The sequence below is a fragment of the Arachis ipaensis genome, chromosome B7 (genome assembly GCF_059453495.1).
Source record: "Arachis ipaensis isolate K30076 ecotype BB chromosome B7, ASM5945349v1, whole genome shotgun sequence".
NCBI classification, from domain to species: Eukaryota; Viridiplantae; Streptophyta; class Magnoliopsida; order Fabales; family Fabaceae; genus Arachis; species Arachis ipaensis.
Genome location: NC_142442.1, coordinates 44,604,346 through 44,619,628, shown reverse-complemented (window position 1 = coordinate 44,619,628; position 15,283 = coordinate 44,604,346). Strand labels below are relative to the sequence as shown.

The window sequence follows — 15,283 nt, the reverse complement described above, 5'->3', positions numbered from 1 at the left end:
CTTGTGAGATTATGGGAGTCTTATTGTCGCGGCATGTTGGTTTCAGTCACCGTCGCCGGAGTTGGGTCGCTGCAGCCGCTGAAGGCGGCTACCGGGGCTACCGCCCAACCGGTTTAGAGTCCGTTGCTGTTCGGTTCAGCCGTTCTTTCTTAGTTTCAGTAAGTATTCCGGTTTCGAGAGCTCTGCGTTAGTGTTCTGTTCTGTGTAATAAAGTAATCGTAATGTTAATGGTTTTAGGAGCTAGAATCCGGTTTGCTTGTGCCGTTTGGGGCTGTTTCTGCTTTTGAGAGAGCCGGCAGAGCCGAGATTTTGATTTGCCGGTGATTTCGGGTCGAGATAAAAGGAGTTGGTTAACGAGTTGGGTTGTGGTTCCAATGTTGTGAGGTAGGGGCGCTTTCCGAAAACTATAGTTTATTATTGGAATTATTACATATGGGTACTGATGTGAGATATTGTGTATTTGGTGATTGTATCTGCCTTATGTATTATTTGATTGACTCGAATGACTATGGATGTTGGTTTGGCTGAATTGTTATGTGGCTTGTGAAATGTAATGTTTGAAGTTAATTCTTTAAAGATTTGAAATGAGTTTAATCCGTTGAAGATTGGTTTGAATCGAGTCAATTATTTTGATGATGTGAAAGATAGAATACTCTTGAAATTCAGCCTGGGTTGCTTTAATTGATTTGGTTTTGATAAATGATTTGTTACTGAACCGATTCTTTAAAGATTTGGAAATGAGTTAAATCGGTTGATATTGAGTTGATTTTTAAATGGTTTTCTCGAGATATGCCACTGAGGCAACTGTTGGATTTAGCTTGCTGTTGAATTGATTTCTGGTTTGAGCTGTTGAAAAGGAATGAGAAAAACGGTTTAGTTGGGACCCGAACCGGGTGGCAAAAGTCCAAGTTTTAGGGGAGGTGCTGCCGAAATTTCTATAAAATCTAAATCTTGTTTGAAAGGTTATTTAAAAGATTTGGATTTGAGAAATTGTATTATTTGATTTATTAAGAGGATAATTATGCTTTCCAGCTTAATTTATTTGATGAACTTTATACGTTGAGTTCGGTTTATTTAGAACTGAACTATGTTTGCCGTTTGAATCACTGAAGGAAAGAATGATGCTATAATATTGATTTCAATATAAAAAGGAGTTTTTAGTGATTTTAAAGGAACCTAGATTTTTGATTGAGTAATCAAGTTTGAGGCATTTTAGAAGAGTTGGAAAAATGGGTTCCAAAAAGAAATCTGAAAGCGGTTTGATTCAATTGAACTGGTCCCGTTTCAAATGAGTTGATTTTTGGACCGGGTTGGAACTTGTGATTTTGTATGGTTCAGTTTCATAATAAATTCAGTTTTATTTACTTGAACCGAGAATCTATGATTTTAAGAGTTTCAATGACTTTTAAAGAATTGATGTAAGATGACCTTCCCTAAAGACTTGGGACTCTGGCAAGAAACTTTTGTTATAAAATCCCATTATTGGATGGGTGATTTTGAATGTTCCCAAAAAGAATCTTTAACTTTCCATGGTTTTGGAAGTTTTGGAAAGAGTATGCCGAGAGTGGCTTTATTTTAAAAAGGGAACTCACTTTGAGTAAATTTGGCTTATGAGCCTGAGATGATTTGAGAAATGAGATCTTTAAAGCCAAGGCTGAAAAGAGTTGAAACTCGATTTCAAAGTGAAATGAATTGAGGAAATGATTTATGGCTTAAATGCCGACTTTATGAATTTAATGATGTTGAATGGTGGAAGTGCTGTTTTGTTGTGAGCCGGAATGGCTGTGTATGTTTATACATATTGATTGGTTCTGGATTGAACCGTGAGCCGGAATGGCTGTGTATGATATGAATATTGGCTGGTTCTAGAATGAACCGTGAGCCGGATGGCTGAGATGGATGTTGATCCATGGATGAGATTGATTGCATGTTTATGCTGAATCATTGATAAATGTGAATGTTGCACTTCCACTATCTGAGATACGAGTTTCCCTGGGTAGTAGCAGTGGCTAGCCACCACGTGCTCCAGGTTGAGACTTGATACTCTGTTGACCCTATGTCGTAAGTGTGGCCGGGCACTGTGAAAGCCCCGGAGGAGCTCGCCCCCATAAATATTCACCAGTGATGGTGATGGATAAATCACCAGTGAGGGTGATGGATATGGATCATGATTATGATCAAGTTTATGATGAGTATAACTCGAGTTGGGATGCACGACAGAGGGACAGTCCAATGGTTAGCTACCAGGACTTGTCGGGTTGGCTCTATAACCGACAGATGATATCATCAGCCACTAGGGACAGGCATGCATCATATGCATTTGTGTGACATTGGTTGGGTGTGCATATTATACTTGGTTTGCCTATGTGATTAATTGCTAACTATTCTACTTGTAATAACTGTTTGTTTGTGCTTGAACTTCCTATCTGTGTTTGCATCTGGGACTCTGTTGGATTGTGGTGATTGGTTGTTGGTTGGATTGTTTGGGCCTAGGGCCGCGGTTGGAATGAAATGAACTGATGGTTGATTTCAGTTTTGTGTTTCTGGTTTGGAATGAAATATGAAAGGCTATTTTGTTTCAGCATAGATAAACCGTTTTGAAAGACTTTTGAGTTTTTGAGAATTGAACGGTTCCTCTTTTAGAAAGGATTCCCGACTTTACTTTTATTGGAAACTGTTGTTTTTGAAAAGAGGCAAAAGACGGTTATTAATCACTGATGCAGTTATCTTCAAGTATCCTATTACAGTAATTCCTAAAAACCCTCTACTGAGAACCCTTTCGAGGATGATGTTCTCACCCCCCTACATTTTTCCCCTTTCAGGATATGGCGCAGAAGTTACGAAGAGTTTATTTAATTGTTGCTGTGATGCTCTGTATTGTTTTAGTTATGGTTTATTGTACCCTCGCCTTTATCTTGATATAATCTGTAAGAGGGATAGGAATTGTATTGATTATTACTTGTAATATTATTTATATATATAATTATGTATATATATATATGGATGTACTCTTTATGAGTTTTGTAAGTTGTATGGTATTTATGGATGTATGTCATCGGATGAAAGTATTTTTGGGAGCAGTATTGCGGTTTAAAGTTTCAAACAGGCTCATATTTTAGTATTAAATAATATAAAAGTCGTCGTAATGTCCGAACTATCAGAGTCGCGCAGCCGGAAGTGTGAGCTTTGGTAGTTAGGGTGTTAAATTATGGTATCAGAGCAGTTCTTCCTGTAGAGCCTGAGGAATGGACTGACTATGCTTCAGTTGCATACTCTGAGCGTTTGTCATGTATTAGGTCTTGTCGAATGACGAGAATTAGAGCTTTATGCACATGACGATCTATTGATTAATGCTGTTAGTCTTGCATTGCATAATTCCTGATATTAAGTTTGGCCGGCTTAATACTAGTGAATTATGTATATAAAAGCACTGATGGGTTATCATAGATGATATACAAGTTTCGAGTAAAGCGAATCGCGGGCTTTGGGGGAACGTTAGAAACTTTTTCTCGAGGCTATTCAGTTGTGTGTCTTGAATTCTGTTCGAGTCGACCTGTTCTTTTATATCCTAACTTGAAGTTCTTGTTTGGTACTCCTCTTGAAAAGTAATTTGATGTTTCCACTCTATTCCTCTATTCATATGCATTCTTGAATGATCTTAAGTGCATATGCTTGTTTAGAATCCTTGATGCATCTGTCTTCCTCTGTTTGAGTTCTTCTTGATTCAAGTATTCTTTGATATAGTCTTGAACTTGTCTTAATGTGCTGTGACTTTTAACTCCGGGTTCTGAGTCCATTCTTTGAGAAATTGTTGATTCAGTTTTTCTCTTACTTGACAGTGATCACAGCCAATTTTGAGATTTTATAAATTGCTGTTGATTAGATATATACTTTTCTATATATGAAACTTTGAGATTACTTATACAGTTTGACAACTATTTATTTCCAATACCCCGCCTGTACTTTTACTGGTTTATGGAACTGCATTTACCTTAAATTACAATTTGACCTTCTAGTAATTTTACTATAGTTCCACTGCACAACTTCATTTGATTATGTATTTGGGTATTTTTCAAAATTTTGGAAAGAAAGAATTTTTCACTTTTATCCCGGTTGAGTTTCGTTTGATAAACTTACTTAATTCATTTTGATTTGAGTTTGATTTAGCATACTACATAGTTTATGCCATTGTTGTTCTTTTGAAAATATTGGATTCATAGCTTTCTTCTTATGAACGGACTGGTTCCTTCTTAAGCTTTTCACCTCTATGAATGTCATACGTGATTCTGTTTTTAACTAATCTTTTACATCTTGTGAACATTACCATTGATCTTGGTTTGTCCCCTCTTGTGAATCTCATCCTTATGTGGGTCAGTTTGATTCGTTTCAAGATAGTGCATTGTTTATTCTCCTATTATCTCTACAAGAGTTTTTAGTTAAAGATTTATCATTGAAAAATTACAAATGATTGAGTTGTCTTTTCTATGACTTTTGTATTCTTTCGGATTAATTTAAAACTTGTTTGATATTTCATGTTTAGTGGATCTTGTTTGAACTACTCTAATTTAAGATCCTTTCTTGCAAGGCTTGACTCCTTTTTAGTACATCTTAGACTTCTTGAATGTTATTCCGAGATGGTGATTTCAAGAACGCTTTTGGAGTCTTGTTTTGAACCTTTTAAAGAAGTCTCGAATTCTCTTTGACGAAATATTAAATGGGATTTATTTTCTGTTGTTTGATTGAGATTAAAACCATTATCCAATTTTGACGAAATTAATTTAAAGTTGCCATGCACCATTTTAAATGAAGTTTTGGAAAGCTTCCTTGTTTAGTGGAAACCGGTTTGTTTGTAACACACCACTTATTTCCTTACCAGATTGTGTGCAAATTTTTGCCTTGGAGTTTCTTTTCTAAAAGGAGTTTAATTTTCTCTTTCATCCTTGCTACGAATGTTATACACGCTTGTTTGAATATGAACTTTGAGAATTTTTGAACAAGCCTTTGATTCCTCTCCCGAGTTTTATGAACTGCTTCTGGTTGAGTTGTGCATCTAATTATCTTTCTAAAATATTTGAAGAAATATTTTAGCCTTTAGCCAAACCCGTGTGCACCTTGTTTTTAGAACTCGACAAAATCTATTTCAATATGAACTTGCATTAAAGCAAAGCCACGATTATACTTTTTGTTACTCTCTTGAAGGATGTTGTTAATTAACCTTTCTTTTAGATTGCGAAGTGGTTTTTCTGCAAGTTTCTGTTCCTTTATGAACAATGTATTTGGAAGTACTTTTAATCTTGCTCTTGAGTTTTGTTAGCTTTGTCTTGGGTTTGATATTCCTTTTTGTAAATCTCCTACTTCTTCGACTCAACTTGAATTTGTTTCGAACTAAGGCGCTGGTTCTCTTCTTATTGATCCTATTGAATTTCCTTGATCCAAGGGTTATCTTTGAAGTTGTCAATTGAATTGTGTCTAGCAGACTTCATTGCTTGAGCATCCTTGTTTATCTGGAATTGGATACTTTGTCTCGAATCTATGAGTATTGTCCTTGACAATTGCCTCTCCTTTCTAAAGTTTTGTATCCTTCTGAGTAGACTCGAGAATTATTTTGATATCACGTGCGACTTGTAGACGTAGTAACGCGATACGTTAGTTCTTTAAGACGTGATGTGTATACGAAAGTTGAAGCGGTAGGTGTGCAACGTATGAGTTGTGGGTGTTTTGTTCCTTGCGAACGGGTTTGCGGTTGTTAGGCTTATGATTGGCTATGAGGTTGTAAAGTGCTTGATGGAGTTGGAAAGTTGAAGCTTGGAGGTTGAGATGAGATTGATGTACGGATGTTAAGCACGTCATTTTAACCCCATCCTGTTTTATAGCCTTTGATGCTTTGCCCTACTATCACATGATTGACCCATGTTATCTTTTGCATTGAGCCTACCTTGTAACGTTTGCTTTGCAATCACACCCCTGCCTTGTACCCTTATGCATATGACAATCAAAGTATTTGAAAATCGTATATATGTTTATATGATGAGATATTTTTGCTTCTTCCTTAAATGTGTTCAAGGGTGAACTGTTATGGAATTTCTTTCATTTTGTATCAATTTTCGAGGGCGAAAATTTTTATAAGGTGGGTAGAATGTAAGACCCAGAATCTTTGAAAAGTCTTATTATGATCAAGTCTCAAATCATATAGTTATTTATAGCCTTAATTTCGGAAATCATTTTATTAAAGATAATTAAGGCAAGTTGTGATTTATTGAATTTGAGACAAGTTATGATTTATTATCCAATTTTACAACTATTGGATTATTTTCTATATTCAAATTATAAAGTTGGTAGTTGCGAAATAATAAGGATTTCTATATGATTTGGATTAAATAAGTAATATTTTAAATATTAATACTGCTATTTTGGAAAATGAAGAAATTGAGTATATTATTTCTAATTATTTGGTTGGGACATTTTATTGAAAATAATTTATGAAATTGATGAGCAAATAGTATTTTTATACATTATTATTAATGGATTAGAATTTATTTCTAATTACTATAATATCCCTATTTTTATTTGAAATTACCAAAATGCCCCTAACCCTAATTTTGAAAGAGAAACCCTAACCCTAAAAACCCTACCCGGTTCCCCTGACCCGGTACACCTAGAGTACCTAATGCAGCAGCAGCAGCTGCAAGCTGCTTGAAAGAAAGAAAGAAACAGGAGTAGGGAACGAATTGAGAGGGAAGGAAGAAGGAAGGTTCGCCGGCGTGGAGAGGGAAGGGAGCTCACAGTGCCGCCGTCGCCCTCACCGCGTCGCGCCGCCGCGGCAGTCCACGCGTCCTTGTCACCGTCGCGAGCCTCCTTGTCGTCGCCACCATGAATCCGCCGATCTAGTCCGAGTAAGAGAGAGATCCGAGAGGGGAGGAGGCCAACGCAGCCGCCGAGCCCGTCACTGTGCCGATTCGTCGCGCGAGGAGCTCGTGCCGTCGCCGATCATCCTTGCGCAGCATCAGAGGCAGAACCGCGACCTGAAGAGAGGGCGAGCCATAACCACCGATGGAGAAGGAGGAGCGAGCGCGGAGAAGGTGAAGTCGCCGCTGTCGCCGGCACCTCCATCCCGCGTCACCGCCGAACGCGCCGTGACCTCTGCCGTCGCCAGTCTGGTTTGCTCTGCCGTCGTGCCGTTGAGGAGAAGGCCGTCCAGTCACACCGAACAGGAGAGACAGAGAGATCTGAGGCTGAGCTGGGGGTTCAACCACCATGCCCAGCCGTGCTTGCGTCACCGGCGCCGCCTCGGTTGGAATTGTCGCCGTCAGAAAAAGGTCCAGGCCGCCACTAATGGAGCTAGCCGGAACTGTTCCAAGGTTTTGCCGCTTATTTAAATCCTGCTCTGTTTTGGTTAGTGGCGTTATCATTGTTCTGGCCGCCGGAAAACCTTGCTGCCGTCGCCGGAAAAGAATGCCGGTAAGGGTTTCAAATTTGGTTTTCATTTCTTATGAGATTATGGGAGTCTTATTGTCGCGGCATGTTGGTTTCAGTCACCGTCGTCGGAGTTGGGTCGCCGCAGCCGCTGAAGGCGGCTACCGGGGCTACCGCCCAACCGGTTCAGAGTCCGTTGCTGTTCGGTTCAGCCGTTCTTTCTTAGTTTCAGTAAGTATTCCGGTTTCGAGAGCTCTGCGTTAGTGTTCTGTTCTGTGTAATAAAGTAATCGTAATGTTAATGGTTTTAGGAGCTAGAATCCGGTTTGCTTGTGCCGTTTGGGGCTGTTTCTGCTTTTGAGAGAGCGGGCAGAGCCGAGATTTTGATTTGCCGGTGATTTCGGGTCGAGATAAAAGGAGTTGGTTAACGAGTTGGGTTGTGGTTCCAATGTTGTGAGGTAGGGGCGCTTTCCGAAAACTATAGTTTATTATTGGAATTATTACATATGGGTACTGATGTGAGATATTGTGTATTTGGTGATTGTATCTGCCTTATGTATTATTTGATTGACTCGAATGACTATGGATGTTGGTTTGGCTGAATTGTTATGTGGCTTGTGAAATGTAATGTTTGAAGTTAATTCTTTAAAGATTTGAAATGAGTTTAATCCGTTGAAGATTGGTTTGAATCGAGTCAATTATTTTGATGATGTGAAAGATAGAATACTCTTGAAATTCAGCCTGGGTTGCTTTAATTGATTTGGTTTTGATAAATGATTTGTTACTGAACCGATTCTTTAAAGATTTGGAAATGAGTTAAATCGGTTGATATTGAGTTGATTTTTAAATGGTTTTCTCGAGATATGCCACTGAGGCAACTGTTGGATTTAGCTTGCTGTTGAATTGATTTCTGGTTTGAGCTGTTGAAAAGGAATGAGAAAAACGGTTTAGTTGGGACCCGAACCGGGTGGCAAAAGTCCAAGTTTTAGGGGAGGTGCTGCCGAAATTTCTATAAAATCTAAATCTTGTTTGAAAGGTTATTTAAAAGATTTGGATTTGAGAAATTGTATTATTTGATTTATTAAGAGGATAATTATGCTTTCCAGCTTAATTTATTTGATGAACTTTATACGTTGAGTTCGGTTTATTTAGAACTGAACTATGTTTGCCGTTTGAATCACTGAAGGAAAGAATGATGCTATAATATTGATTTCAATATAAAAAGGAGTTTTTAGTGATTTTAAAGGAACCTAGATTTTTGATTGAGTAATCAAGTTTGAGGCATTTTAGAAGAGTTAGAAAAATGGGTTCCAAAAAGAAATCTGAAAGCGGTTTGATTCAATTGAACTGGTCCCGTTTCAAATGAGTTGATTTTTGGACCGGGTTGGAACTTGTGATTTTGTATGGTTCAGTTTCATAATAAATTCAGTTTTATTTACTTGAACCGAGAATCTATGATTTTAAGAGTTTCAATGACTTTTAAAGAATTGATGTAAGATGACCTTCCCTAAAGACTTGGGACTCTGGCAAGAAACTTTTGTTATAAAATTCCATTATTGGATGGGTGATTTTGAATGTTCCCAAAAAGAATCTTTAACTTTCCATGGTTTTGGAAGTTTTGGAAAGAGTATGCCGAGAGTGGCTTTATTTTAAAAAGGGAACTCACTTTGAGTAAATTTGGCTTATGAGCCTGAGATGATTTGAGAAATGAGATCTTTAAAGCCAAGGCTGAAAAGAGTTGAAACTCGATTTCAAAGTGAAATGAATTGAGGAAATGATTTATGGCTTAAATGCCGACTTTATGAATTTAATGATGTTGAATGGTGGAAGTGCTGTTTTGTTGTGAGCCGGAATGGCTGTGTATGTTTATACATATTGATTGGTTCTGGATTGAACCGTGAGCCGGAATGGCTGTGTATGATATGAATATTGGCTGGTTCTAGAATGAACCGTGAGCCGGATGGCTGAGATGGATATTGATCCATGGATGAGATTGATTGCATGTTTATGCTGAATCATTGATAAATGTGAATGTTGCACTTCCACTATCTGAGATACGAGTTTCCCTGGGTAGTAGCAGTGGCTAGCCACCACGTGCTCCAGGTTGAGACTTGATACTCTGTTGACCCTATGTCGTAAGTGTGGCCGGGCACTGTGAAAGCCCCGGAGGAGCTCGCCCCCATAAATATTCACCAGTGATGGTGATGGATAAATATTCACCAGTGAGGGTGATGGATATGGATCATGATTATGATCAAGTTTATGATGAGTATAACTCGAGTTGGGGATGCACGACAGAGGGACAGTCCAATGGTTAGCTACCAGGACTTGTCGGGTTGGCTCTATAACCGACAGATGATATCATCAGCCACTAGGGACAGGCATGCATCATATGCATTTGTGTGACATTGGTTGGGTGTGCATATTATACTTGGTTTGCCTATGTGATTAATTGCTAACTGTTCTACTTGTAATAACTGTTTGTTTGTGCTTGAACTTCCTATCTGTGTTTGCATCTGGGACTCTGTTGGATTGTGGTGATTGGTTGTTGGTTGGATTGTTTGGGCCTAGGGCCGCGGTTGGAATGAAATGAACTGATGGTTGATTTCAGTTTTGTGTTTCTGGTTTGGAATGAAATATGAAAGGCTATTTTGTTTCAGCATAGATAAACCGTTTTGAAAGACTTTTGAGTTTTTGAGAATTGAACGGTTCCTCTTTTAGAAAGGATTCCCGACTTTACTTTTATTGGAAACTGTTGTTTTTGAAAAGAGGCAAAAGACGGTTATTAATCACTGATGCGGTTATCTTCAAGTATCCTATTACAGTAATTCCTAAAAACCCTCTACTGAGAACCCTTTCGAGGATGATGTTCTCACCCCCCTACATTTTTCCCCTTTCAGGATATGGCGCAGAAGTTACGAAGAGTTTATTTAATTGTTGCTGTGATGCTCTGTATTGTTTTAGTTATGGTTTATTGTACCCTCGCCTTTATCTTGATATAATCTGTAAGAGGGATAGGAATTGTATTGATTATTACTTGTAATATTATTTATATATATAATTATGTATATATATATATGGATGTACTCTTTATGAGTTTTGTAAGTTGTATGGTATTTATGGATGTATGTCATCGGATGAAAGTATTTTTGGGAGCAGTATTGCGGTTTAAAGTTTCAAACAGGCTCATATTTTAGTATTAAATAATATAAAAGTTGTCGTAATGTCCGAACTATCAGAGTCGCGCAGCCGGAAGTGTGAGCTTTGGTAGTTAGGGTGTTAAAAAGTCTCATGGAAAATGGGCATCCACATCAGGTATTCTTATCACAACACTCCTCCTTGGATGACCATTTAGGATTATACCTCGTTAAAACCTTATTAAAGAAAACTCAATGGAAAAAAACTTTAGTGAAGGAAAAAAAGTACAATATTCTTTGTGATGGGGACTACCTCATTAAAAAACCTTGTCAAGAAAAATCCAATGGAAAAAAACCTGACCAAGGAAAAAAGAATACAGTCTCTCCCTCTTGTCGACATCATTTAATGTCTCAAAATCGGCACATTCCAATCTGATGTACGAATCTTTCAAAGGAGGATTTTGGGAGTGACTTTGTAAATAAATCTGCCAGATTATTACTTGAGCGGATCTGTTGGACATCAATTGTCCCTTGATTTTAAAGATCATGAGTGAAGAAGAATTTGAGAAAAATATGCTTTGTTCTATCACCTTTGATGTATCCGCCCTTAAGTTGAGTAATGCATGCTGTATTATCTTTAAACAGGACAGTTGGAGCTATCTTATGATCAATCAGTCCACATGATGACAGAATATATAGGATCAAACTCCTAAGCCAAAAGTACTCGCAACTTGCTTCATGTATAGCTAGTATTTCAACATGATTAGAGGATGTTGCTGTAATTGTCTATTTTGTAGACTTCTATGATATAGCTGTACCACCATATATGAATAGATATCCTGTTTGAGATCTCTCTTTATATGGATCAGACAAGTATCCTACATCTGCATAGCCAACTAGTTGTGACTTGGATCCATAGGGATAAAATAATCTCATATCAACTGTTCCATAAAGATATCGAAAGATTTGTTTAATTCCATTCCAATGTCTTTTGGTTGGATAGGAACTATACCTTACTAATAAATTCACAGCAAATGATATATCGGGTTGTGTATTATTAGCAAGATATATTAGAACTCCAATGACACTAAGATATGGTACTTCAAAACCAAGGATATCTTCATTTTCTTCTTTAGGACGGAATTGATCCTATTCCACATCCAAAGACCTTACGATCATTGGGGTACTTAATGGATGTAACTTATCTATATAGGATCTCTTCAAGATCTTTTCTGTGTATGTTGTTTGATGAATGAAGATTCTATTTTTTGTATGCTCAATCTACAGGACGAGACAAAATTTAGTTTTTCCAAGATCTTTCATCTCAAACGCTTCTTTTAGAGCTTTTACAATTGTTGGAATGTCTTCAGGAGTTCCAATGATATTTAAATCATCAACGTACATAGCAATTATAATGAATCTAGATGCAGATTTCTTTATGAAAACACATGGACAGATGTCATCATTCTTGAATCCGTTTTTGGCTAAATACTTAGTAAGACGATTATACCATATTCGTCCAGATTGCTTTAGATCATATAAAGATCTTTGCAATTTGACTGAGTATAACCCCTATGAATATTCATTGGATGGTTTAGATTTCTTTAGTCTTTCAGGGACTTTCATATAGATATCACGATCTAATGAGCCGTATAAGTAGGATGTTACCACATCCATTAAATGCATATAAAGTTTATGATATGCAGATAAACTAACCAAATAACACAATGTTATTGCATCCATTACAGGAAAATATGTTTCTTCATAATCTATACCGGGCCTTTGTGAAAAACCTTGTGCTACAAGTCGAGCTTTGTAGCATATAACTTCATTTTTCTCATTTCGTTTTCTCACAAATACCCATCAGTATCCAACAGGTTTTACATCTTCTGGTGTACAGACTACAGGTCCAAAGACTTCACATTTTGCAAGTGAGTCTAACTCAGCCTTCATGGCTTCTTCCCATTTTGGTCAATCATTTCTTTGTCAACATTCTTCGACTGATCTTGGCTCAAGATCCTTACTTTCATGCATGATATTTAATGCCACATTATATGCAAATATTTCATTGATAATTGTCTTATTTCGGCCCCATTTCTCTCTTGTAAAAACATAATTTATCTAGATCTCGTCATTTTTCACAATTTTTAGGTACTTGAACGTCTTCTGGCGTTAAAATTATATCAGAATTTCGAACAACTGCAGGTAGGGCTGGCAATGGGTAGGGTAGGGTAGGGTTCGGACCCTACCCTAACCCTACCCGCGGGTTAAAAATTCTATTAAAACTCTACCCTACCCTACCCGCGGGTTGAGAATCTCTCAACCCTAACCCTACCCGCACCCTAAAGTTTTAAACCCTACCCTACCCTACCCTACCCGCAGAAATATCAATTTTTTTCAAAGTAAATATAAAATTCAATCATTTCAAAATTTATACATATTAATAACATAACAAATAACAAACTAATGCTTTAAATTACTAAATTAACTAACTAGTTTAGTGGTTGTTCACTTATTGTAAGTCATTACATAAGAGAGGTTGTGGGTTCAATTCTCACTTCCTTCACTATATACCTAATTTTTATAAAATATGTGTTATATTTGAAGTGCGGGTAAGGTAGGGTAGGGTACACCCTAAACCCGTACCCTACCCTACCCGCAGGCATACCCGGACTGTATCCTACCCTACCCGAACGGGTTGGACCGGGTTGGGTACCCGCGGGTAGGGTATGAATTGCCAGCCCTAACTGCAGGTGTCTTTACTATGTCTTTTTCAATAGGAATAGTATTTACCTTTTTTCTTTTTCGAGGATTTTTGTCTTTAGAACTGACAGGCCTGCCACGCTTCTGGTGTGAATTTGCTTCGGCGGCAATTTGTCTGACTACGACATCAACTCAAATCAGAGCATTTTTAGCCGGTATATAGGATTTAGTTATCCTCTTTAGATCAGAAAATACATCAGTCAATTCATTTGCTATCCTTTGCAAATGTATAATTTTTTAAACTTCTAGTTCACATTGCCTGATCAAGGATCTAAATGCATCAAAGATGATGTGTAACACCCTACCACACAGAGCCTTAATAAAACAGAGGTGGTGAGGTATTACGACCTCTAAAAATAAAATTTAGTATACATAGTAGTGTGAAAAATGGTTATAACTAGGAGCCTTTGCAGAAAAAGAGGTAAAACAAAATCGTTAAATTGAAAAACGCAACACTCCGATCGATAACGTAACAAAACAGATAAACTATCGTGAATATATAAACAAGAGAGTGCCAAAGATACGAATATCAAAACCCAAAACCCGGTTTGCGAAGATAACCGGTCCAAGCATAGAAGTATACATATATATATAAAGTAAGGAACCCAAAAGAAACGCAAAAGACAAGTTACAGAACCTGTTCTCCAAAACAACCTCTAAGAGGAGTCAAAACAGTATACATACATACATACATACATATATATATATATATATATATATATATATATATATATATATATATATATATATATAGTGAAGATAATAAGTATCTAATTAAGTACATAAAACTAAAATAAAGTCCCGAGAGCTAAGGATCTTTGCTAATCCAGAAATCTCCAGCATGTCTCAGCGAGGAGCCTCACGACCTGCATCTAAAAATCACAAAATCCGCATGGGTGAGAACCGGAGGTTCTCAGTATGGTAACAGTGCCCACATATCTAACATGTAATGTCCTGGAAAAGCGGAAGGTAATCCTAGAACTTCCAACAGATAATCAAAGCTTACAAATAGACTAAACCATAAATGAAACAGGCAACAAGATAAAGATCTTCAGTCTAACTAACACTCCCATTTCCAAATCCTTCGAACCTCCCAACTGCCATAAGAAATTTGATATCGCAAACACAATTATATCAACAAGGAAATACACAAATATGAAGCAAATACAACAATTAGACAATTAGCAAATATTATGCAGTCACTTAGGCATTCCAAATAATTCACATATAATGCATATGATGTATTCCTGTCCTAGTGGCTGATGAGTCTCATCTGTCGGTTATAAAGCAAACTCGACAAATCCTGGTAGCTAACCATTGGACTGTCGCTCTATCGTGCATCCCTAACTCGAGTTATTCTCAATCATAATCATCAATACATATACACAACACCCACACCGGTATTTATCCACGGGGGCGAGCTCATCTGGAACTTTCACAATGTCCCGCCACACTTACGACATAGGGTCAGCAGAGTATCGAGTCTCCACCTGGAGCACGTGGTGACTAGTCACTACTTTCATCCAGGGAAACTCATATCTCAGATAGTGGAAGTGTAATATTCATATTTCATTCAATAAGCATATATGCAATCATACTCAGCCATAATTCAGCAATAACTCAACCATTCGACTCATAATACAATCCATAACCAGCCGATTTATTAATAATTACAGCCCTTCGGCTCACGGCATATAAAGCACTTCTACCATCATCATCCGTATCTCATACGATTATCTTTAATCATCATTCATCATTAATCCTCCCCTTACTTCATCCACACGTTACCACATTTCCTAGCTTCTACCCATCGCTAGGCATACGATAAGGATTTAGGACATAAGGGGTGAGAACGGAGGCTTAGAAGTATGAAATTCGGCTTTGAAAACCCAAAAATCAGATTTTGATGAAATGGGGTCACGCGTGCGCGTCGCCCATGCGCATGCGTGGAAGGCTGAAAAAGTAGAGTGA

The 15,283-nt window shown here is 37.6% G+C and overlaps 1 protein-coding gene across 1 annotated transcript; it reads left to right on the top strand.

Annotated features, from left to right (window-relative positions):
* Positions 1-11: 11 nt before the first annotated feature.
* LOC110265041 (uncharacterized) lies at positions 12-7,376 on the top strand. Its single transcript, XM_088493358.1, has 3 exons — positions 12-158; positions 238-320; positions 6,674-7,376. The coding sequence occupies exons 1-3, from the start codon at positions 12-14 to the stop codon at positions 7,374-7,376; spliced, it is 933 nt and encodes a 310-aa protein (XP_088349484.1).
* Positions 7,377-15,283: the final 7,907 nt, after the last annotated feature.